The sequence below is a fragment of the Crinia signifera genome, chromosome 11 (genome assembly GCF_055691185.1).
Source record: "Crinia signifera chromosome 11, ASM5569118v1, whole genome shotgun sequence".
Classification (NCBI taxonomy): Eukaryota; Metazoa; Chordata; class Amphibia; order Anura; family Myobatrachidae; genus Crinia; species Crinia signifera.
In genome coordinates this window covers 112307990-112333978 of record NC_139227.1, presented here as the reverse complement: position 1 = coordinate 112333978, position 25989 = coordinate 112307990, and the positions used below count along the sequence as shown (strand labels likewise).

The 25989-nt window shown below is 42.4% G+C and overlaps 1 protein-coding gene across 5 annotated transcripts in view; it reads left to right on the top strand.

The window, feature by feature from the left end:
* DCDC1 (doublecortin domain containing 1) overlaps window positions 1–25989 on the top strand; it is a 341410-nt gene that overhangs the window by 168928 nt on the left and 146493 nt on the right. For all 5 annotated transcript variants that reach the window (XR_014465436.1, XM_083164256.1, XM_083164255.1 and 2 more), the window contains 3 exons: window positions 4591–4751; window positions 16841–16963; window positions 18070–18175. Coding sequence is in view for 4 of the 5 variants with exons in the window: in XM_083164256.1 (XP_083020382.1) it covers window positions 4591–4751; window positions 16841–16963; window positions 18070–18175 (390 nt within the window). In the remaining variant the exon portion in view is untranslated. The remainder of the gene's footprint in view (window positions 1–4590; window positions 4752–16840; window positions 16964–18069; window positions 18176–25989) is intronic.

Sequence of the window (25989 nt, the reverse complement as noted above, 5' to 3'; positions counted from 1 at the left end):
ACCATATACAGTACTGAAAGGTAAATAGTGATCTGTAACTGTCCCTGCATCCAGCACACTGAGAGCAGATATCCATGTGATAAGCACTGCTGCCACCTGCTTATTATAATGTACCATATACAGTACTGAAAGGTAAATACTGATCTATAACTTTCCCTGCATCCAGCACACTGAGAGCAGATATCCGTGTGATAAGCGCTGCTGCCACCTGCTTATTATAATGTACTGAAAGGTAAATAGTGATCTGTAACTGTCCCTGCATCCAGCACACTGAGAGCAGATATCCATGTGATAAGCGCTGCTGCCACCTGATTATTATAATGTACCATATACAGTACTGAAAGGTAAATACTGATCTGTAACCGTCCCTGCATCCAGCACACTGAGAGCAGATGTCCATGTGATAAGCGCTGCTGCAACCTGCTCATTATAATGTACCATATACAGTACTGAAAGGTAAATAGTGATCTGTAACTGTCCCTGCATCCACCACACTGAGAGCAGATATCCATGTGATAAGCGCTGCTGCCACCTGATTATTATAATGTACCATATACAGTACTGAAAGGTAAATAGTGATCTGTAACTGTCCCTGCATCCACCACACTGAGAGCAGATATCCATGTGATAAGCGCTGCTGCCACCTGATTATTATAATGTACCATATACAGTACTGAAAGGTAAATACTGATCTGTAACCGTCCCTGCATCCAGCACACTGAGAGCAGATGTCCATGTGATAAGCGCTGCTGCAACCTGCTCATTATAATGTACCATATACAGTACTGAAAGGTAAATAGTGATCTGTAACTGTCCCTGCATCCAGCACATTGAGAGCAGATATCCGTGTGATAAGCGCTGCTGCCACCTGCTTATTATAATGTACCATATACAGAACTGAAAGGTAAATAGTGATCTGTAACTGTCCCTGCATCCAGCACACTGAGAGCAGATATCCATGTGATAAGCACTGCTGCCACCTGCTTATTATAATGTACTATATACAGTACTGAAAGGTAAATACTGATCTATAACTGTCCCTGCATCCAGCAAACTGAGAGCAGATATCCGTGTGATAAGCACTGCTGCCACCTGCTTATTATAATGTACCATATACAGTACTGAAAGGTAAATAGTGATCTGTAACTGTCCCTGCATCCAGAACACGGAGAGCAGATATCAATGTGATAAGCAATGCTGCCACCTGATTATTATACTGTACCATATACAGTACTGAAAGGTAAATAGTGATCTGTCACTGTCCCTGCATCCAGCACACTGAGAGCAGATATCCGTGTGATAAGCACTGCTGCCTCCTGCTTATTATAATGTACCATATACAGTACTGAAAGCTAAATAGTGATCTGTAACTGTCCCTGCATCCAGCACACTGAGAGCAGATATCCATGTGATAAGCACTGCTGCCACCTGCTTATTATAATGTACCATATACAGTACTGAAAGGTAAATAGTGATCTGTAACTGTCCCTGCATCCAGAACACGGAGAGCAGATATCAATGTGATAAGCAATGCTGCCACCTGATTATTATACTGTACCATATACAGTACTGAAAGGTAAATAGTGATCTGTCACTGTCCCTGCATCCAGCACACTGAGAGCAGATATCCGTGTGATAAGCACTGCTGCCTCCTGCTTATTATAATGTACCATATACAGTACTGAAAGGTAAATAGTGATCTGTAACTGTCCCTGCATCCAGCACACTAAGAGCAGATATCCATGTGATAAGCGCTGCTGCCACCTGCTTATTATAATGTACTATATACAGTACTGAAAGGTAAATAGTGATCTGTAACTGTCCCTGCATCCAGCACATTGAGAGCAGATATCCATGTGATAAGCGCTGCTGCCTCCTGCTTATTATAATGTACCATATACAGTACTGAAAGGTAAATAGTGATCTGTAACTGTCCCTGCATCCAGAACACGGAGAGCAGATATCAATGTGATAAGCAATGCTGCCACCTGATTATTATACTGTACCATATACAGTACTGAAAGGTAAATAGTGATCTGTCACTGTCCCTGCATCCAGCACACTGAGAGCAGATATCCGTGTGATAAGCACTGCTGCCTCCTGCTTATTATAATGTACCATATACAGTACTGAAAGGTAAATAGTGATCTGTAACTGTCCCTGCATCCAGCACACTAAGAGCAGATATCCATGTGATAAGCGCTGCTGCCACCTGCTTATTATAATGTACTATATACAGTACTGAAAGGTAAATAGTGATCTGTAACTGTCCCTGCATCCAGCACATTGAGAGCAGATATCCATGTGATAAGCGCTGCTGCCTCCTGCTTATTATAATGTACCATATACAGTACTGAAAGGTAAATAGTGATCGGTAACTGTCCCTGCATCCAGCACACTGAGAGCAGATATCCATGTGATAAGCGCTGCTGCCATCTGATTATTATGCGGAATAACATGTCGGAGCTTCAGGGACTTTTTGTGAGTGAAACAAATCCCCAATACAGGGACTATCCTTGGGAACCGGGACATTTAGGGCCTGATTCAGGTTCACTCGGTATGGCACGAATTCGGGCATGCGTACGAGTGAAAATATGCATGTGCTGACCGCTGTGTGAATGCCTTCGGTGAGTATTACACTTGCTGGGCATTCGCAGGGGAGGGAAGGGGGTGGAGAACCTGTTGGGGCAGGAGAGCGCACAGCTGTTATCACTGGGCGTTCCCCAGGGAAATGGAGGCGGGCTGATGCTTGCTCAGGGCGGGCTTTTGACATCACACACCCCCTTTTTGGCCATCTCTGGCCCAGATAAAGGTCAGTTCAGACTGACATTTATCTGGGAGCGGGCGAATCATTAGGTGCTTGGTCGCCACCCTGTTCGCACCTAGCAGTGCGGGCAGGTGGCGTGGGCATCAGCGAGGGGCTGCGCCCAAGGAAACTTCCATCGTTTTATGGGTTTCCGCATGAAAACACCAGACGAGCCCATGTTATAAACATACATTCGCATACCTGCGGGGATATACGGCATGCATTTGTACAGGCGGTGGGTGGCGTTAAAAATGACATGCAAAAGCTGCAAATTTCACAGCTTTGCATGTCAACCAGAATGACCCCCTATGTACAGGCTGCACTTATATTTTTAGGCCCAGCAAGTGACCAGTTGTGCACATTAGCACAGAGCCCTGTCTATGTAGGGATTTTGCTCTTATAGTTGGAACTGTACCCAGGGCCGGTGCAAGGCACCGGAGCGCCCCAGGCGAGTCGGGGTGGGGGCGCCCCGGTGCCGGGGGGAGGGAGGGGGGGGTGGTACCTGTGTAAAAAAATTGCTGCCCCGGCGTCCCTGCAGTGCTGGGGCGGTCAGGGGTGTCCGTGCCGTAGGGGTACCTGCGGCGCCGTCATGTGTATAAAGCTGGCTGCGGCCGGCGGGGTCCCTGTAGTGAATAGCAAATAACTAGCGCTTCCCGCGCCGCCGCGCGCATAGCGCAAGTTATTTGCTATTCACTACAGGGACCCCGCCGGCCGCAGCCAGCTTTATACACATGACGGTGCCGCAGGTACCCCTACGGCACGGACACCCCTGACCGCCCCAGCACTGCAGGGACGCCAGGGCAGCAATTTTTTTACACAGTTCGCTGGGGGTGAGGGGCGAACTGCCGCCCTCCAGGTGCCGGCGCCCTAGGCAAATGCCTAGAGCTGCCTAGTGGTGGCGCCGGCCCTGACTGTACCTGTTCATAGTACTCATAATAAGTATGGGACACTAAGCCCGGACAGACTAATCCCTTTTACAACTCCAAAGAGAATAAGAAAGAGTTTAGAAAACATAGATATATATTTTTTTTTACAGAAGATCTACTAAAAATGTTCTAATTTGCATATTTAAATCATGGAAATTGGTTGCCATATTATAAAACACGGTATCGTTTTTTTAAACATTTTTTGCAAGCACCGATATGTAAGACAGAACTATAAGGTTCTGTTTTGGCGCCTTGATCCCGCTTGCTTCTGTAAGGTGCACTTGCAGATAAGTTGAAAATTACGTCCCCGCTGCATTTTGGATTAGAACGTCCTTATTGATTTCTGCTTGGTTTTGTAAGGTAAACCTTTAAAATCCATTAGCTAACACACTCTGAAAATGTAGCGCATATTGCAGGGGAAACAGAAAGCTAAAAACATAACCTTTTACAAAAGGCCTGATGAAGTGTATCTGCGCTGAGTGCTTGTTCTGTGCGACTGTCAAATCAGGTTTCAGCCTCTATGCCAACGGGTCAGAGCTCAATCATAATCCTATATCCCCCCCTGCTGGTTAAAAGCCTGCGCTCATTTTGTTATTCTACACTGAGATAAACATTGCAGTCATTTCACACTCCCTTTAGCATTCTATATGAATTTACTTATCATGTTTTCAGACCCGGCTTGTAATAAAGTAAAGAGGATCTGGCAAGATGTGTGCATCTGTGTGTATATATATATATATATATATATATATATATATATATATATATATATATATATATATGTATGTATTTATATATATATAATTATTAATGTTATAATTTTTTACCTCTTTTTTACGTTTATTTTGCTTCCTGCAGCTCCTCGAAATTATTAAAGAGAAGATCCAGCACTTCAGTGAATTTGGTGGTTTAGGCGTGAGACTGTCTCGACTCTTCGATGAAAATGGGCAAGATATTAAGACTCTAAAGTCCTTGCAGAATGAGCAGAAAGTCTGGGTTTCCTGTGGGGAAGATTACAGGTGGGGACATTATGGGGTACCTATCATGCTTATACAACCGCTGGCAGTCTTAGAACAAGGCAGTCTTAACTTTATACTAGAAATCAGTGGGATAATTAAAAAAAAACTGTGTGTAAAGGGTGTGGGGGGTGGGAAGGGGGATAGACGGACACCTTGTGTGACACGCGGCACTCTGTATTGTTTTGTTGCAATAATGACACATTTTGTGCCAAAGATTTTCTTGCACACAAAAACACACGAGTCACTGTTATTAGAATACCGTCCACCTACCAGTTATGGTCAGTTGAAGGAAATCGGAATAAACAGGATGAACACATAACCTCCACATGGATAATTCTCCATTCAAAAAGTAACCCATGGACACAGTGCTGCTCTCCCCATAGCACTATCCCAACGTGACACGTTCCCACCATCCCTGTCCTTCTGTACCATTGAAACCCAAAAGTCCCATACATGAATAGTTCCAGGGGTGATCTAAGAGAGGAGTGGGTCTGTGCACAGCCTCCATTACTGGACCCCTCCTCTATTGCCGCGAGTAGACTCTAGCATCATGTGCAGGTCTCCAAGAACATAGCACCCACGCCTTGTTCCTATAGTGCCCACACCTTGTTCCCATAGCGCCCATGCCTTGTTCCTATAGCGCCCAAGCCTTGTTCCTATAGCGCCCACACCTTGTTCCCATAGCGCCAAAGCCTTGTTCCCATAGCGCCCCCGCCTTCCTCCCATAGCGCCAACACCTTGTTATCATAGCTCCCAAGCCTTGTTTCCATTGCACCCATGCCTTGTACCTATAGCGCCCATGCCTTGTTCCTATAGCGCCCAAATCTTGTCCCCATAGTTCCCATACCATGTTCTTATAGCACCAAAGCCTTGTTCTTATAGTGCCCACGCCTGGTTCCAAAAGCACCCAAGCCTTGTTCCCATAGCGCACCCATGCCTGGTTCCCAAAGCACCCACTTCTTGTTCTTATAGTGCCCAAGCCTTGTTCCTATAGCGCCCATGCCTTGTTCCCATAGTGTCCACACCTTGTTCTTAGAGCGCCCAAGCCTTGTTTCCATAGATAGTGCCCATGCCTGGTTCCCATAGCGCCCATGCCTTGTTCCTATAGCACACATGCCTTGTTCCTATAGCACACATACCCATATCCTCCAACATGACCCATTCCATTAGGTACAAAATGCCCTGTTCCTGGACTTCCTTACCAGTGGCAGTTGCAGAGGTGGGGCTGCAGCACTGTCCAATATTCAAAAAGAGGAGCCACACCTAATGCCACCCCAAACATCACTGTCCTGGACTCACTGGCAGTTGATGTGCCCCCCCCCCCCTTTGAATATTTGACTGTGCTGCAGCCACACCTCTGCAACTGCCACTGGCAGGGAAGTCCAGGAACAGAGCATTTTTTACCTAATGGAATGGGTCATGTTGGAGGTTATTCATGCCTGGTTCCCATAGCGCCCACACCTTGTTCTTATAGCGCCCATGCCTTGTTCCCATAGCGCCCATGCCTGGTTCCCATAGCGCCCATGCCTGGTTCTTATAGTGCCCAAGCCTTGTTCCCACCATAGCTCCCATGCCTGGTTCCCATAGCGCCCATGCCTGGTTCATATAGCGCCCATGCCTTGTTCCCATAGCGCCCATGCCTGGTTCCCATAGCGCCCACACCTTGTTCTTATAGCCCCCACACCTTGTTCTTATAGCGCCCATGCCTTGTTCCCATAGCGCCCATGCCTGGTTCTTATAGTGCCCAAGCCTTGTTCCCACCATAGCTCCCACACCTTGTACCAGTGCGCATGTGCAAATCACTGCCACCAGTTTCCAAGTGATTTCTGTCTGCAGTGCAGGATGCATGTCCACCTAATTAACCACACCGTGATGATAGAAAGGAGTTTATTTACTAAGATGGGAGTTGTTGTTTTTTCAGATGGGATGTTGCTATGGGCAACCAAGATAGATAAATAGACATACAGGGCATGGAAACTAAATCACTGTGTGAGACAACATTGAGACATCTGTTTTGTGTGTTAAAATAAATTCACCAAGAAGCAGTGACATCACTGATGCACCTGACCTCACCAATCCATATGCTGAAACTTAGGGATTATTGCTTTAGCCTCAGTGATGTCACCAGGCCTAGCTACTTATCATCTTTGGTGACATTAGCTTCCAGTAAAGTGCTGCTTCCACCGTTCAAAGATAAAAAAAAATTATAATTTCCCAATTGCACTGAATGTATATGTGCGACTATGCCCCTGTAGTGTATACAAGAGTAATAGTATGTTGAAATGTTGAAGTAAAACTTGTGCTCTCTCACTATTGGGGGTATGTACTATCGTGAACAATTGTAAAACATGACGCTTGGGTCCCAGTACTGGCCTCAGTTCACACTTTCAGGCCATTTTCAATTAGGAAAGAGGATAAAAGCTCGTTTAGGAATGGAGGAATTCTCCGGAGCGCTGTAATGAAAGGGTTACCTCCCGCTCAGGTGACACATTTGAGGAACAAAAAAATAATCCAGCAAAATAACTGAGGTCCTGTTGGAGGCATTTTGTGTTTGCGAATATGACAAGCCCTCTCCCTGACTCAGTCTTAATGCCTTGTCATAGTTTCTGATGCCTGCCTATCAGCACAGCAAGAGGGATTTCTTCATGTGTGAATAGTCACCTTAATGATAGCAGATGGAATCACCACAGGGGGCCCAGCCCATCACACTGTCATTGTCACAGGCTGCCTTGACCCGTTTTCCCCTCCTCTACGTTTCTTCCTTTTTAAGAGAGAAATGGATGGTAATTGAAAACCATCTTACAGCGCCCGTCTCCCCTTATTTTATTATTTTTAATATTTTTATTTTTAACCAAACATAGAAAATTAAAGTACAGAGCTCTAATTCCAATCCGCTCTTCGTCCTCTGATTCCAGGTAGTACCGCTTACTTGTGCCACTTTTTAATAGGCAAAGGTTCCCCAATGCGGCACCACTGGAAAAAAAAATACAATATATTATCATAAAATCAGTGCTCTTAGTTAGATACTGCTTAAGCATAGGATTGGATGTAAAAGTACAGTAATTATTCCTTCTCATATTTGCAAATCTTATTTTATAGACGGGACAAATAATTTTGAACTTGGTCACATGGTAGGACACCAAACAACATATATCGCGATGTAGCTGGAGGACTGGACAGTAGCCAAACAGGTCATTCTAGGATTGGATGTTAGCTGGGTCAGCTGGGGGCATCCTGGTGATGACCAGTCCTTGCGTTCAATAATGCAAAGCAACGGGAGTTCCCCAAACCATTTACATTCACTTTATATTCTGTAACATATTGTTACTTTTACCTACAGTACTTTAAGTGAGAAGTCGCCATTTGTGAAAGCCTGTATCCTTAGGTATAATAGATTCTCTATAATTTTGTGAACACCACTTTTAACCTAAAACAATATTCAAAAAAACAAAAACACCACATTTATACTAAAACAATATTTAAAAAAAAAAATGTATTCAGGTCCCAAATTATTAATTATGTGAATTAGGAATTAGTAGAGTCCTGACTCTGTATTCTCTTAATAAGGTACTTTATTTTATTTGTTACACAAATGAAGTAAACTGTAGTAGTTCATGATAAGTAAGCGATATGGGTTTTGTACAAAACTATTTTTTAAAATAGGATACATTTTTTGTTTTTAAGTGGTACTATGCAATAGGTCTTCCAGGGGGCATGCTGGGAAACCACCCTAAAGGGTACTGTGACCCACATTTTATTGTATGGCCTAATGGTTAAAAAGCCTCGAACGACAATGAGATTTTAAATCAAGATTTTTTTTTTGATTTTTTTTTGCTTTAAGGTAGAAAAATAATATGTCCTCATAAAAAGGTACAATACTGGCCTATTCTAACCTTACATCCCTGCTCGTCATAAGGGAAGATAAATAATTAGCTATATTGCAAAACATCTATTTAGGACAAGCCACATAATTAAAATTTCTGCACTTTTCAGCAAAAGTATTTTAAAATCAGACGCGTGTAAGTGTTTTTTTTTTTTTTTTATAGGATTCTGTTACTTTCTTTATAATGCCATCATTGCTTTTACTTTGCTATTACTTCGTGTTTTGGCAGCACAGAACATTTAATAACCGCTGCAAATCTAAACCCCGTTCATTTATCAAATATATAATTCTGTTTCTTTAATATTTTTCATGTTGTATAATAATATTCATTACAATAATGAGAAACATCGTTGCTATCTTATTTCTTCAATTTGAAAAAGAAAAAAAAAAGAAAAGAAAATAAATCTAAGCATCGTACTTTGTTATATTAGTGGTAGTTTGATTGATTTATCTACTTACATGATCATTTTGGCGTGGAATCAAAAATCAAGGATGTGTCGAGTCGGACAGTTGTCTGTATTAATGGGTTAATACTGCCTCACCGAGCTGAACTTCTGTAATGTTGCAAATATTGTTTCCTAAGCAGCTCACACAGAAATAATATTTTATTTCCCCCCAATATTATAAGTCGGATGCAAGTGACAGCTGTTTGTTCTGTGTTGCCATTTTTTGAAAGGCTGAATTTATAAATGCGTTCTTTTGATTTTCTGCTACATTTGTCTTTTGAAAGTTTCAGCCAGTTTTCAAATTGTAGCAAATGTAATAATTTGGTTGATGGTTTCTAGCGGTTGAATACAATTTTCATGCAGATTGTGCTTCTCTGGATATGTGTTTCCCAAATAGTAGGGCCAAGGGAGGGGAACTGGGTGACACATTACACAGCCACGTCACCTCTGGACAGAACGAAGATGCTCCTAATGTACATTATGTGCCGAGAATTAAAACTGTTACTGTATCATTGTTCAGCTATGAAATAGACATACAAAGTATGAACATCTTATGAATTGGATATTGGCTTTTCTGTACTTGGGGTATATGATTTTAAGTTACCTGTGCCTTCAATTGTTATTCATAATATGGTTTAAGTACATTATTACTGCCGCTCCGAAATACAGAAGAAACAAGAGAAAGTTGTTCTCTTTAAGTGTTGTGAGAAATGAATTCAGTATTTGTGGATGTTTCTGTTTTGTCTCGTTTCTTTTTACCCAGAATATATGAAATATGTGTGTGTGTGTGTGTGTGTATGTGTATATATATATATATATATATATATATATATATATATATATATATATATATATATATATAGTTACCCTCCTTAAAAGGCAAAAATACAATAAAAAAATCATATATTTTATAATGAAATGTAAAATTAAACTAAACACAGAAATTAGAAATCACCACAAATTACTTTCAGAATGTAATAAATATTTCACGTTAGCCATTTAATTGATATTAACATATTTTTAGGACTATAGATAGGTAAGTGTATATATATATATAAGTACAGATGCGGAGCAGCACTACCTTGACCCGTTGTATGCTGTTGCGGTGCCCTCCAAAAAAACCTTCAGGGTACATATACCAGTCCAGACGGCGGCACTCAGCAGGAATAATGGAAAGTCTGATTACTTACCTGTTTGACTTTCCGTTATTCCTGCTGAGTGCCGCCGTCTGGACTGGTGTGTGTATATATATATATATATATATATATATATATATATATATATACATATATATATAGGCGGTGGCAAAGAATCAAACAGCGGCACTCCACGAATTCAAACAGGCAAACGTCCCTAATACACGTTTGCCTGTTTGAATTCGTGGAGTGCCGCTGTTTGATTAATTGCTGCCACCTATCAATACTGTCAGAAGGCACCCATGACAGATGTTTCATTTATTGGGAGTGCCAGACTGAAGTTATCTATCTATCTATCTATCTATCTATCTATCTATCTATCTATATTTTTTTAAATAATTAAACAGGTTATTTCTAGAGGCTGTGTACAGTGGGGCGACGTTTCACTAGTATTTTGCATATATACAAATTATATATATATATATATATATGTAACTTGCTTACAGTAATACAATTGGTTGTGTTAATATTAAATCAATGTGGATTATATTGTAGGATATGATATTCAGATAATTTTTTTTATTTTATATATGAATTTTTTTTTTATTTTTTTTTATAAATCTGCGCCACGTTTTTTTTTTTTTCTACAAAATTCCAAGCTGAATAAACTGACCTTCAAAGTACAGGTTTATTTCGGAAGTTTCTAAAAGCATTAATATTATTTGATATGTGTTTCTTTTACACGTTTACTATCAGTGCTACATCACTGCTTCAATTCTCAGCAAGGGTCAATCATTATAGGCAAGGTAGAATGTTTCGATTGCTTTTCATCTCAGGGGACCCTAGTGCATTATAACAAAAACCTTGTGAAATTAGTTTTCTTCCTGCAATAGTGCAGGGACTCGATAGTCTGCTGATTGCAGCAACATACAATCTAAAGTCTGGTTACGTAGGCTTGTAGTATAGCCGAGCATACCAGACTCTGAGTTTACTATACCATGAGCTATGACATAAGTATCTAATAAGTAAAATGGACCACTAGGTCATTTCGGTGATTTTTTTATTATAATTACCCCCGACCTCCATATTGTACTTGGGGCCAAACCATCATGTGGTCGAAAATATTTTTCAAATTTTCTTCATTTTGGTTGGCAGTTGATCAGCCAATGACAAGCTGCACCGGTACATAATTTGTAAATAAACAAACGCATAGAATGGCTTAGGGCTATTTCACACGCTCCGGCTCCTGTCGGGGGGTTAAACTCCGCACGGGCAAAAGCCGTACCGCACACAGTAGTTAATAATGGACAAGATTGCGTAATTCTCCCTGCACTTGCGTGGGTTTCCTCCGGGTGCTCCGGATTCCTCCCACAATCCAAAAAATATACTGGTAGGCTAATTGGCTTCCAACAAAATTAACCCTAGAATGTCTTTGTGTGCGTGTACATGTGGTAGGGAATATAGATTGTAAGCTCCACTGGGGCAGGGACTGATGTGAATGTTCAACTATACTCTCTATAGCGCTGCGGAATATGTGTGTGCTATATAAGAAACTGTTAATAAATAATAATATCTTACACAATACACTCAAAATTCATTCACAAAGGCTCTCGAGGTCCAGCACACCCTGCACCATTTTTTTTCCAAAACTTACTCTTTGGAGTTCCGCATTGGTGGCAGAAACCCTTCAGAAAGCACCAGAATAATGGACATTTACCCACATGAGTAGTGGGAAAATCACGGGAAAACTGCACAGTGGCCATTTCCCCATAGACATGCACACTAGACTCTGGGACAGTGCAAGGCTATCCTAGTAACCCTAGTGCCCAGAGTCTATTGCTCTGCCGAATGTAGAGGACCCAGCCTGGATGGAGACTGCACATGGACCTCCTCCTCTCTTGATGCATCCCTGTTGTGACTATATCATATAACCAGTAGCAGCTCCAACTGCAGCACAGTCCAAAATTCAAATAGGGGAGCAACACCAACTGCCAGATAGTCAGTTTGGAATGGCAGTTGGTGGCAGTTGTTGTGCCTCCCCTATTTGAATTTTGAACTGTGCTGCAGTCCCCTCTGGAGCCTCCGCTTCGTATAACCCAACAAGAACCTTTGCAATCTGGCTGGTCCATTATGTTGTATATACTGTACCAATAGTTAGCACCTTGCGAGCAGGGCCTTCCAACCGTTATGTATGTCTGTCTATCACTGTTGTTTCCTAAAGTAAAGCGCAGCTGTGTATAGTACACTTGCAATTTGAATCCTAACACTTGATTTCAATGGATTTGGGACAATCTTATTCAACTAATCTAGAATCTAGAAAGAAACAGAAGTCAGCTGGAACATTTTATTGTGGGTTGCACTGTATTTCAGATATGTGTGTTCCATACTCAGGGCATAATGTACAGAGCAAAATTTGGCTAGATGGTGCAGTGTGAATGACGCAACCAGGGTCATCAGACCTGGGTTCTGCTAAAGTATACAGAGAGCAGGATCATTTGTGCTTAGTGATGATGTCATCTTCAAGTGCCAACAGAACAGGCAGACTGCACACTGGTGCAGACTGAAATCAGAATCCGCTTTATTGGCCAGGTATACTCACGTATACTAGGAATTTGTTCGGATTACTGTGCAACAGCCAGTTAGGTACAATTAGACAGTGACAGTACAGATATACATAACACATACAGGCTAAATGTACCCTGGGGATTATAGACGCAGGGAACACATACCGGCTGAGCTGCACAGCGCCTAGGCAGCCATCCACAGCGCCACTGGTCGCCACAACAGCCAGATAGGCAACAATACAAGCAGACAGTGCAGATAATTAAAGGTAATACAAAGTCCTAATTTTAGTGGCTGAATTCTAAATTGTGTTCCACGTATGGCGAAGGTTAGATGTTTGTCACATGCTTTATGTAGCAGGGAATACTGGTGTATATGGTTTGGTTTTGTAGTGCAGAATAACCTTCACATCATCTGGAGACCAGTACTAGGAGTAAGGGAAAACATAGAGCAGGAACAAAACAGCAAACCTTACAGAACAGAAGCCCCTGACAGGTAGCAGCGGGGGGTAGTCCTTCGGATGCAATTTGTTGCCTGTGGTATTGCTTCAGTTTTCCAGCTGTTAGACTTTGCTAAATAGCCCTCACCAGGGTTTTCATTTGCCAGTGAATAAATATGGCCTTTGGGGTCAAAGAAAGCAGTGATGTCATTGTTGGATTGCCAGTTGTCACCTATGTGGTTATTTTGGGATGTACAGTATAATAGACACTACACTAACATCTGGGCAAAGGAAAAGTAGAATCAAGACAATAATGAAAACCTATTTTGTCGATATAAGAAATCTCGGTCTATATTTGCTTTACACATAGACGTTGATACAAGTACGTTGTGCGTGCTCTTGTCCTAGTGGTATGCAGGATATGTATCGTGTCTCGGGCGATGTGATTGTTTAATGGGCACTTTTAATTGCATTTTCCCTATCGATTCGATAGGGTGGTGTTATTGTGCTGGTCATGCCCAGAAGTGCTGGATGGCTGAACCCAACTACAATACTGCCTGCAATACAAAAAGTCCTGTGACTACATTACCACGTTTCTGCTTGCCAGCTCGAACGGAGCCATCAGCTGGCACACCCACATGGCAGCACAATTGAATTGCTATCGGTGGGCACCCTCTAATGGCAAGTTCATAAATAGCAATTCAATTTACACCCTTGGAAAGAAATAAATTGGAGTGAAATAAATGACTACCGAGTCAACTACTGTCATTTTTCAAACAGGTGTGTGTGTAAAGTTGCCCATAGCAACCACAAGGCTTTGAAGTAACTTCAAGTGCATTCTATAAAATTCTAGGTTGCAGCTGATTGGTTGACACTGGCAGTTTTTCCACCGGCCCAATTCTCCACTCTCTTCATTACTTCATGCATCTGACCTTTGGTTTATAAAATAGCAGGAGCTGATTGGTCGGTAGGTAATCTCTCTCCAAGCTTTGCTACCTCTCCCCATTGGACGACAGCATCTATAGTGTGTAGTGAGCTATAGAGTCTAAAAATATATATATTTTTTTTCATTTACATTTTTTATGCATAACATCGTCTGGACATTAATTAGTAGGTTCTTTAAACTCAAGTTTACTCATAAACACAATTTAAATTTTCAGAGAAGAATAATGTGCCAATGAAATACTATTATTGAGGCGTTGGCATTTTATTTCATTGACATTTATTTCTAGTATTTTAGGTGATTGTTCTTTATGCTGTATATTTCCCATTCTTATGTTATTCCGCCTTCATTTATGAATTAATCCTGCCGGCTCTGAACGGGAATCATTCTCTAAACATTCTCTGTACAGTTCTTATTGCTTAGTTGAAGAAAGGACTATTTAGCTGACCATGCGGAAAGCTGGCCCAGTCCTTGATACAAGAGAGGAGAACGTTGGGCAGAGACCTCTACGGAGCTATGTAATCAGATTATTACTTTCCTAATACAGGGGGAAGTCTGCTCTGTCACAATGAATCGGGCTGCAGCTGCTCTCTGCGGATCACCTGGTCACTAGAGACCAACATCACAAGCCAGTGTGAATAAACCCGTGCTTAGCCTTCTCAAATAAATGTAATTACCATCTCCTCATGCTTCATTTGCAGGGGGCTTCTCCATAGCGGATGAGGACTTTCCACAGTTTAGTGTAGAATCAGTGGATTCACTCTGAAAGACTGAGAGAGAGAGAAGCATTTATATATCATGTTGCGATGTTGTGCAACAGTAAATCTGCAACATTAAACAGCAGAGTATACGGGAGAGGGCGGGAACACCTTGCCGTACTGATCATTACACATTCCGTAATGGACACACAAAAAAGTAGCATTTTGAGTACATACGGCTGGAGCCGGCGTTATTCTTGCAGGGGGTGGCGATTCCATTGCCAGCCGCCAGGCCCCCGCCAGCCATCGGAAGGGGGCGTGCTTGTGTACACCGTTCAAATGGAGCTCCCTGCCACCTTCCGCGCCGCCATCGACGGTCCCCAACGCCACCCCAACCCCCCCCCCCCCCCCAACCCTGCCCATCTCCTGAAGCGGAGACCGGCAGGGTCACGGCGCCCAGCCGCCGAGTGAGTGTGAGACGCACGCGCGTCCCAGTCTGACGGGGTCACTCTCCGCCAGCGGGGAGGTTATGACGAGCACTGACACTGAAAGAGACGGCATCCATCTGTATAAAGCCAGTGTATTAAGCCTGGTGGAGCTAATCACCACCTGGCATTTTTCAAATCCAGCCTGTAACATGGCAGTTAGGAGCTGATTGTTTTTTGTGTTATCACCAGTGGCTTGTAGTGACGCCAGATGCAGTCCGTAAGACTGACCTGCCACTCACCCACCCGAGGCAGTCCCATTGGGAGGGGCTTTCTGAGGTTGCCTCTTTGGCTTCTATGGACTGCAGCCGCAGCAGCCCATAGAACCTGGGTTATATACATGTGCAGTTCCGAGGCAGATGCAGCTGTCATATATAAAATATGGAGAATCCTAATCAATGCACTGTAATAATAAGAACACTTTGATATGTAATACTCCTAGCGCCCACCTCAGGCTTTGCATTTGATAAACTAAATAGATTGTCAATAGGCCTTCAATATAGCATGCCATTCTCTGAAAGACTGTGACCTCAGAAATAGCTGAGGCTTTGGCAGTACGTCCTATTAAAATCTCAGAGGACTTCTCCATGGAATATGTTCAAACTCCTGGAACCTGCAGCCTTATTCACTTACTAGTATTCATATAACAAGGTATTCAGCAAAACCTATTTCAAACCTTTTTGACTTCCACCAACTAGTACAACTTCAAATCCTTTTTGCTTTAGTGGTTCCGGCCTCCGCGCCAACCAACGGTCCCAGAGCCAAGTCAGCAAGTTGCCACGTGTTAACAGCCTTGTTGCTTGGCTTGCACAAGTCGTTCCTTCTACTTAATCATAATACAATGCGACATAATCGCTTCACGAGGCATCACTGATTCATTTGATATGCGACAGTTGTATATCTGTGTGCGACTGAGTCTGAATATGTATACGACTCACAATGGAACGCTTATGGATTACACAGGTTCTGGGGCCAGGTGAACTGCAATTCATGTAAATAAATTGTATAATAAGCCTATTTAAAATGTACTTTTTAATCTTTACTAAAACCCGACTTTTCTTATTTTTAAATGGCAGCTTCTGGTCCTTAGGCGAAGACTCCTTACTTAATATACTGTGATTGGGAGCAATAAATAAACATAGGCAGTAATCTTTTGTTACTATGGCGACCTTTCACCCATTCACTAGTTCCGAAATGACAACTGTGCTCTGGTGGCCCGTGAGATAATGATGTAACCCTGGGTTTTCTCTGTTTACCAGCTTTCGGCTCATGGAATATATAAGCTCTGAAAACAGCAATTGATCATTATCTCAATGGTGAACCAGAGCTTAAATTGACATGTCCCTCCATGTAGTCATCTTCCAAATTTAGATTAGTAGAACCCATGGTAATAAATAAATCCATTATCCATAAACGCACACCTATAGGACATATGTAGATCTATAAAATGGGAGATTTCCGAGTGGTTGAACAATTGTTTTATTATGTTTTCATCAGGCCCCCGGCTGACAGTATTCTTATTCTGAGCTGTGACAAAGTAATTTGTACAGAAAAAGATGGACGCAAAGTCATTCGTAAAGCCTTGTTGGACCCTGACGTGTCTCTTCCCGGATTTGCAAGGTAAGAAAGTGAAGAGGAAGCAAACAACGGAACTGTACTAACTGGTCATACCATCACTCCTTAATTATTTCAAGACAAATGCAAAGGGGAGATGAAAATAATATAGGGTTAAAATCTATTTATGTCTAAATGCTATTTTCTTAAGATGGTCATAGGTGCAGGATCATGGGGTGCACTCGCCACCCCCACCCCCCCAAGTAACATTTTGAGAGGTGCCAATCAAAGTACTTGGTCACAAGACATCTACAATGTGAGCTATGAATGATCTGGTCTCTTTATGTTCTACATAAAGTTACTCGTGTTACAGTTTTTGGGGCATATGTAGTATAAACTTTTTGTGGGAAATTAACCGAAAAATCAGGTTACCCTTAAAATGTGTTCCCTGAAAGTATTACAAATATATCTGCTGCGCTTTCCTGTTTTTCATTGTAGTCTATGGGTTACATGTTGCACAATTTACTTGGAGAGGGATTGTCCAGATCCCTCCCCGGTAACAGCCACTAGTGTATGCTCTGTCTAATGACCACAAATGTGCGGTAGGTCTGCAACACTGGCAGGTATTCAATGCTGTTTGCGAGTGGTGACAGCGAGCAGGTCTTCCTGCTCGCTGTCACCACTCACCCTGACAGCATTCAACACACCCTCCGCATCCGCCAATTCCCCCTCGCTCCGTTTTTTGAGCGAGGGAGAATTGGCGGATGCGGCTCCAGAATCAGCGAGACTCGCGGCTAAAAACTGCGAGTTTTCTGCAGTAGCCGGGGGTCTCGCTGTTTTGGGGAATTCTCGCCGTCCTGTGACGGCGAGGATTTCCCCAGAACGTTGAATAGAGTGAGCGGCCGGCGCGTGGGTTAAACAGCGAGGATCGCTGGTTTTCAGCAATCCTCGCTGTTTAACCCCCTCGCCGGCCGCTCGCTGCAGCATTGAATACCCCCCATAGAGTAAGGTGATCCCTAAAATGGACACTTTGCTGGGACCGGCTCCTATCGGAGCGTCTGACCCTGGATGTGACTTTTTATCTGCGTGGAAGTAATGATGATGATGATGATAATATAAATACATAAATATGCAGAATAAATTGAGTATCTCTCTCTCTCTCTCTTTTACAGCTGGCATCTCTGCCCAGAATTCCCGGACAACGTGACCGCTATATACCATCAGAGTCTCCATGCACCAGAAATTGTGGATACGGACGGTCTATTTCTCCAATCAAAGGTGATCACAATAAAATGCTGAATTACACCATTACAAACAAACCTACATTTTAGGGGGGTATTCAATGATGGACAGTTTTCTTGGCTACTTATTCAATGTGTCCGTTTTTAGCCATTTTATCCGCCAATGCAGTTTCATCTTTGATATAATGTTAAATCTGCATCGTCAGAAAATAGTAGAAAACGGCCGCAATTTCCACTAAAATGCTTTTAATTCGGCGATCCACATGTTTTCCGACCATGTTTTTTCCAACAGATGAGAAATTGTCACTTTAATTGAATAGGTCGGATGTAAATTCGATGGAAAGTGCAGATTTTCCGAGTGTCAGCACTAATTGAATACTCAGCTTTATCTCCCATTTGCTTCAGTCTCATGTTGGGGTGCTGGGAGATATCAGAAAAAATATTGGTGCAGCACAATCCAGAATATATTTCTATACATCTTGTTACATTGCACCCAGTTATTTACATTATTTATTTTAAACAAACACATTGCTTAGCGGTCATACTTAGGATTAGAACCTGTGACCTGTCTCACTGGAGGCAGACACCGCACTGATAGAGCTATTTGCTCCTGCACAGTAGGGATTAGAACCTGTGACCTGTCTCACTGGAGGCAGACACCGCACTGATAGAGCTATTTGCTCCTGCACAGTTAGGAATAGAACCTGTGACCCGTCTCACTGGAGGCAGACACTGCACTGATAGAGCTATTTGCTCCTGCACAGTAAGGATTAGAACCTGTGACCTGTCTCACTGGAGGCAGACACCGCACTGATAGAGCTATTTGCTCCTGCACAGTAAGGATTAGAACCTGTGACCTGTCTCACTGGAGGCAGACACCGCACTGATAGAGCTATTTGCTCCTGCACAGTTAGGAATAGAACCTGTGACCCGTCTCACTGGAGGCAGACACCTTACTGATAGAGCTATTTGCTCCTGCACAGTAAGAATTAGAACCTCTGACCTGTCTCACTGGAGGCAGACACCGCACTGATAGAGCTATTTGCTCCTGCACAGTAAGGATTAGAACCTGTGACCTGTCTCACTGGAGGCAGACACCGCACTGATAGAGCTATTTGCTCCTGCACAGTAAGAATTAGAACCTCTGACCTGTCTCACTGGAGGCAGACACCGCACTGATAGAGCTATTTGCTCCTGCACAGTAAGGATTAGAACCTGTGACCTGTCTCACTGGAGGCAGACACCTTACTGATAGAGCTATTTGCTCCTGCACAGTAAGGATTAGAACATGTGACCTGTCTCACTGGAGACAGACACCGCACTGATAGAGCTATTTGCTTCTGCACAGTAAGTAGTAGAACCTGTGACCTGACTCACTGGAGGCAGACACCACACTGATAGAGCTATTTGCTTCTGCACAGTAAGTAGTAGAACCTGTGACCTGTCTCACTGGAGGCAGACACCTCTCTGATAGAGCTATTTGCTCCTGCACAGTAAGGATTAGAACCTGCGACCTGTCTCACTGGAGGCAGACACCGCACTGATAGAGCTATTTGCTCCTGCACAGTAAGTAGTAGAACCTGTGACCTGACTCACTGGAGGCAGACACCTTACTGATAGAGCTATTTGCTCCTGCACAGTAAGGATTAGAACCTGTGACCTGACTCACTGGAGGCAGACACCGCACTGATAGAGCTATTTGCTCCTGCACTGTAAGGATTAGAACCTGCGACCTGTCTCACTGGAGGCAGACACCGCACTGATAGAGCTATTTGCTCCTGCACAGTAAGTGAAATGTGGCACGCATGCGTCGGAGATGCTATGGACTCGCAAGCGTGTGAGATCCCAGGGGCTGGCGAGCTATATTGTGTGGTAACATTATATAGTTAGAATTCGCGTGCTTCCTATGCAGGGACAAATAGCTCCATCAGTGTGGTATCTGCTTCTAGTTCATGGGTTCTACAACAGGCTGTTACACTTGCAAAATATATGTTAAGAATAAAGGGGGTAATTCTAGTTCATTCTTTCTGACAAAATCCTTCTTAGATGGACAAAACCATGTGCACTGCGGGTGGGGCAGATGTAACTTGTGCAGAGAGAATTAGATTTGGGTGGGGTTTTTCTTCAAAGTGAGATCTATATTGCAGTGTAAAATAAAGCAGTCAGTATTTTCCCTGCACAGAAACAAAATAACTCACCCAAATCTAATTCTCTCTGCACATGTTACATCTGCCCCCCTGCAGTGCACATGGTTTTGTCCATCTAAGAAGGATTTTGTCAGAAAGAATAAACTAGAATGTTAGTAGGGGGAGCCAACCTGAGAAGCAATATCGACAGCTTTGAATTAACTGAATCAAACTTGCAGAGAAGGACAGGTGCTCCCTTAGGAGCAGGAGCCCGGTAGCAGATGACTCTACTGCCTCCCAGAGTTACACCTCTGAGGGGAGCTTTAAACCAGTTAGCATATCTTAAGTTTACTTCCGATGTGACCAGTTACCAGGTTTAGAATTCGGAGTGGTAGAGTTGGACATGCAGAAAAATGTTCTGCAAGCTTAAATACATTGATGAATTCAGAAACCAAAACCCCACGGGGGGCATGCAGATGACAGGAGGTTTATGGGTAACTGGAACCCACTCCAACATATGTGGCTATCCTACACATCCCATGTATAATAAATGAATAAAAAATATATATATTTTGGGAAAAATTTAATAGTATGAGAGATTCAGAAAGTGAGAGATTTGGTACGAAATCTCCAGGTTTTTTTAAAGCTCCAATCATTTACACTGCAAAACCAGTTGGATTTTGCAGTGTAAATGATTGCCGCTTTAAAAAAAAATTGGAGATTTCTTAGCAAATCTCTCACTTTCCGAATCTCTCATCCTATTACATTTCAATCGAGAAGTTTAGTTTTATTAGTACAGAAAACCTAAAAGGGATAAAAGACGGACAATAAAAGGTTTGCAATATTAATTATCTTTATAAACGATCCCTCAGTGTATTAATCAGCCCAAATGCTTGCAGCTGAGATGAAGTCATATTTAGAAGTATCCTCATTGCACTTTGACTAAACTGTGCGTTTAGTTCTGGGATTGTGTTTATGAGGGGAAGCCTGGGGCTTTGAAATGAGAGTTTCACTCAAGCAGAATTGAATTGATCATTGTCAAATATACCTACTGTAGTGTATCTGACGTTCCATAGGAAGATACATATTTCCAGGTGACAGCTTAACTCTTGCTGCCTACATCAGCCTCCGACACAATTTGTGGATAGTGCAAATCATTTGTGTTTTCTACTATGATCTACTGTAAAAGGTTATATGTTCTCCTTCTTTTTTCTTTAATGATAATTTTGCAATTGACTAACAAATGAAGCATAACAGTAGCAAAAAATATCATAAAGGAAAGGAGAAGGGTAAGAGGGAGGGAAAGAAATGAGAGAAGGAATAGGGGAACCAAAACGTGGGGAACCACTGACGGCATTAATAATAATAATAATACTTTGAGCTGTGGCCGTTTTTAGTTTCACTTTGAGCTGTGACAGTTTTTAGTTTCACTTTGAGCTGTGACAATTTTTAGTCCACAAACTCTCCACCCCACCATCAGTCCCTATCTGCTCCTACTTGCAATCTCTGTCTTCACATCTCCCTCTTTCCATATCTAGCAAGTTTGAAACAGATCAGTGTCCCTGCAAAAAATGCTTTCACTTTCTGTTATGACATCTTTTAGCACTCAAATGAGTATTTTGGTCCATTTAGTGGCCTACAGTGGTCACTGGCTGTATTTCACCTTGTAGTGGTGAGGAGTAGTTAGCGGTATATGTGTGTGTATGTATGTATATATATATATATATATATATATATATATATATATATATATATATATATATATATATATATATATATACACATATACCTATACAAATTATAAAAATGTGGGCACTCCGTGGATATGAACTATAGATGTAAGATGATCTTGCGGTGCAGTAAAAAAAAACTTTATAAAGTTTATTAGACAACCAATAAATACTACTCAAATGTTGCCTTCACACCGTAAGCGAGATCACTTGAATACGACCTAAGATGCGATATATGGGACCTATACGGTACATAGTAAGTTATGCAGGAGGCTGAATGTGGCACTTTTAGAAAGTGATCTGAAATCAGCTGTGGGATTTGGTGCTCCGCTATTGTCGGGGTAGACAATAGTTGTAGTTTTGCGCACAACAAACTTCTTCATGAATGGTTTCCTAAGCAGACTAAGATCTTACAGGTCATTGGCTGCAGATACTTCCAGGGATCAGATACAAATAATTAATTCTGACAGAATTGTGTTTGCTAAGTGAGGGTTAAAATCCAATCTCAGTATTGGGTTTGGATTGCAGGGTTTCAAGAATCTTGCATTGATGTAAAGCTGATACATTTAATTTGTGCTGGGGCATACATATGTTACCACTGCGATAATACAGTCCTCTCTAGGGCATGCAGTCTATCTCTATTTGCATTACAGAGGGAATGGAAATTTCCATTAATTGTGTTCGAAGAGAATAGACTTCAGATTGCTTTAATTCCAGTGTTCAGGCACAGAAGGTGCATTATATGTTCTAAAGAAATCAATGTTTGGATTTGTTGGCTAATGCGGCTCCATCTCTCCGTTCTGTCAGTCATTTAAAACTGTACAAAGTGAAACACATTTAAAGTTAGCAAAACAAACTCTGCCAAATAAACAAGAGGCGCATCCCGCTGCCGGACCGGTAACTTACCCCGTTCCTTTAAACACACAACCAAAAATTACTAATGACAATTATGTAATGAATTATGATTTTCAGTATAATTTATTCCTAATTATGGTGGCCAATCCCGGGATCAGCATGGGATTTGGCCCCAAAAACATTTAGATTTCGGAATTAGACTGCGGATGGATCCAGCCGCCTGCCCTGCTCCCAGACGCGCCTCCAGCACCACCGCAACTCTCCCCGGCCTGGATCCCAGATGCTCCGCCAGCCTCACAGCCGCCCACCTGCACAGCTCTTGGTCGCTCCCGCCCACACCTGACCATGAATGTAAATATGCGGGGCGGCTGAGAAATCCTGGGATTAAGCCGTTTTCCCATCCCGAATTCCAGGATTGAAAAAAATGCCCCAGTAATGGCTTCCCTATTACTAATCTGATTTCCTAATATTTCCTAATATTCAGGTAAGACTATTAAGTACATTTACTGGAATAGATCGCAAGCCGTCATATCTCCCATGGCTGAGGTTTCACTCTGTGCTGGCATAAAATTAGCAGTCCAAATTCACATTGCTCCACATCCATGGGCGAACATGCGAACATGAGCAATGACACGTCAGCAGGAAATGGTGTGTAACTGGACAGGATATGACAATCATACGCGTGATTCATTTTACAAGGTTGGTTGGCATGGGGTGGCCCAAGATCTGTCTTGCTTCGGGGGCCACTGGGATAAAGTTATACCACTGGTGGGTATAATGAATTCCTGCAAGATTACGATTGGCAGAACATAGGGTCATGGTTGGTTTGTGCTTTCCAGCAGTATTAGTACTGAGGGCCCCCACACCATCAATGCACCATACTGACTGTGGTCACTGTGCTCAGTGACCTGCAGAGTATCTTTGCTGGGCACCCACTGCCTTGAATATTAGTAGTAGTAAACCCAGCTACTAATGTGTTGGCTGACATAAAAAATGGCCAAAGAGGAAATTCTGATAAGAAAATAATAATATAGCTTTTCTTGGTAATCCCATGTTAACACCTAATTTACTGCTGTGTGTTAGGGTCGTTACTACGGTGTGGCATAACATGTAAGGAGCGCTACTACTGTACTGTGTAACCTGTAAGGAGCGCTACTACTGTACTGTGTAACCTGTAAGGAGCGCTACTACTGTACTGTGTAACCTGTAAGGAGCGCTACTACTGTACTGTGTAACCTGTAAGGAGCGCTACTACTGTACTGTGTAACCTTTAAGGAGCGCTACTACTGTACTGTGTAACCTGTAAGTAGCGCTACTACTGTACTGTGTAACCTGTAAGGAGCGCTACTACTGTACTGTGTAACCTTTAAGGAGCGCTACTACTGTACTGTGTAACCTGTAAGGAGCGCTACTACTGTACTGTGTAACCTGTAAGGAGCGCTACTACTGTACTGTGTAACCTGTAAGGAGCGCTACTACTTTACTGTGTAACCTGTAAGGAGCGCTACTACTGTACTGTGTAACCTGTAAGGAGCGCTACTACTGTACTGTGTAACCTGTAAGGAGCGCTACTACTGTACTGTGTAACCTGTAAGGAGCGCTACTACTGTACTGTGTAACCTGTAAGGAGCACTACTACTGTACTCTGTAACCTGTAAGGAGCGCTACTACTGTACTGTGTAACCTGTAAGGAGCGCTACTACTGTACTGTGTAACCTGTAAGGAGCGCTACTACTGTACTGTGTAACCTGTAAGGAGCGCTACTACTGTACTGTGTAACCTGTAAGGAGCACTACTACTGTACTCTGTAACCTGTAAGGAGCGCTACTACTGTACTGTGTAACCTGTAAGGAGCGCTACTACTGTACTGTGTAACCTGTAAGGAGCGCTACTACTGTACTGTGTAACCTGTAAGGAGCGCTACTACTGTACTGTGTAACCTGTAAGGAGCGCTACTACTGTACTGTGTAACCTGTAAGGAGCGCTACTACTGTACTGTGTAACCTGTAAGGAGCGCTACTACTGTACTGTGTAACCTGTAAGGAGCGCTACTACTGTACTGTGTAACCTGTAAGGAGCGCTACTACTGTACTGTGTAACCTGTAAGGAGCGCTACTACTGTACTGTGTAACATGTAAGGAGCGCTACTACTGTACTGTGTAACATGTAAGGGGAAAAGATATATTAAGAGAGCGCAAATTCAAGTGATAAAATATTAACCAGGATTTTTTAGGCATAAAAATTGCACTGGTAACTGAATGAATCATAAAATTATTATGACACAGAACATAAAACATAACAATTCCACATTTCATAAATATCTTCACATCCACAATAGCTTAGTTACGCAGATTGAATAGGTTTTTGAGCGCTGTGCTCGACATCCTAATAATAATATGTCCCGTTTGGACTCAAAGGAGCTATGAGTTCACACCAGAAAGTCCCAGGGTATAATAATAAAATAATATAATTTTCCCAGGGAATGAGTTGCCATCTACTTGGAGCAAGTTAAACCGAGTTCAGAATGTAAGTACCCGACCTACGTGGTGATGCTGCGGCTGACTTCCGGCTACCTCCCACCTGGAGGGAGCTTCGCAAGCTCTGGATGTGCACACCGGGAGTGTTTGGGGGGGCGGAAAGCTGGTACTTTATTACCTCCTGACTGGACAGCTGGGTCACTTCACAGTGTCTCTCTTTTCTCTGAGTTCTAATGTTGGAGTCAATGTCAGCATATGTGGAAGGGAAGATGAATGCAGGCCCGAATCTTGATGCGTTTCTCCACTATATAGGTGCATCGCTTTCCTCAGAAGATATTTTTAGGGGTCAAACACAGTCCTATATATAAAGATCTTAGCAGCCAATCCGAATATTCTGGTGATCAGATGATTCAGGTGTGGGTATGTAATCCTTTGTGTTCAGAGTATAGTTAATAAACGGCGATGAATATAATTCTACAGTATAAAATATATAGTAATTTAAATATACTAGACTAGTATTTAGTAGCAACGGTAACAAAATAAAGAAGAATGGCATTTTCAGATCTACCGTATCGATATGCTTGTAAGTGAGAATTGAAGGAGGATATAAGACAATTGTTCATTCACGATTAGAGTACGGCACATCAAGCAAAGATTTCTCAG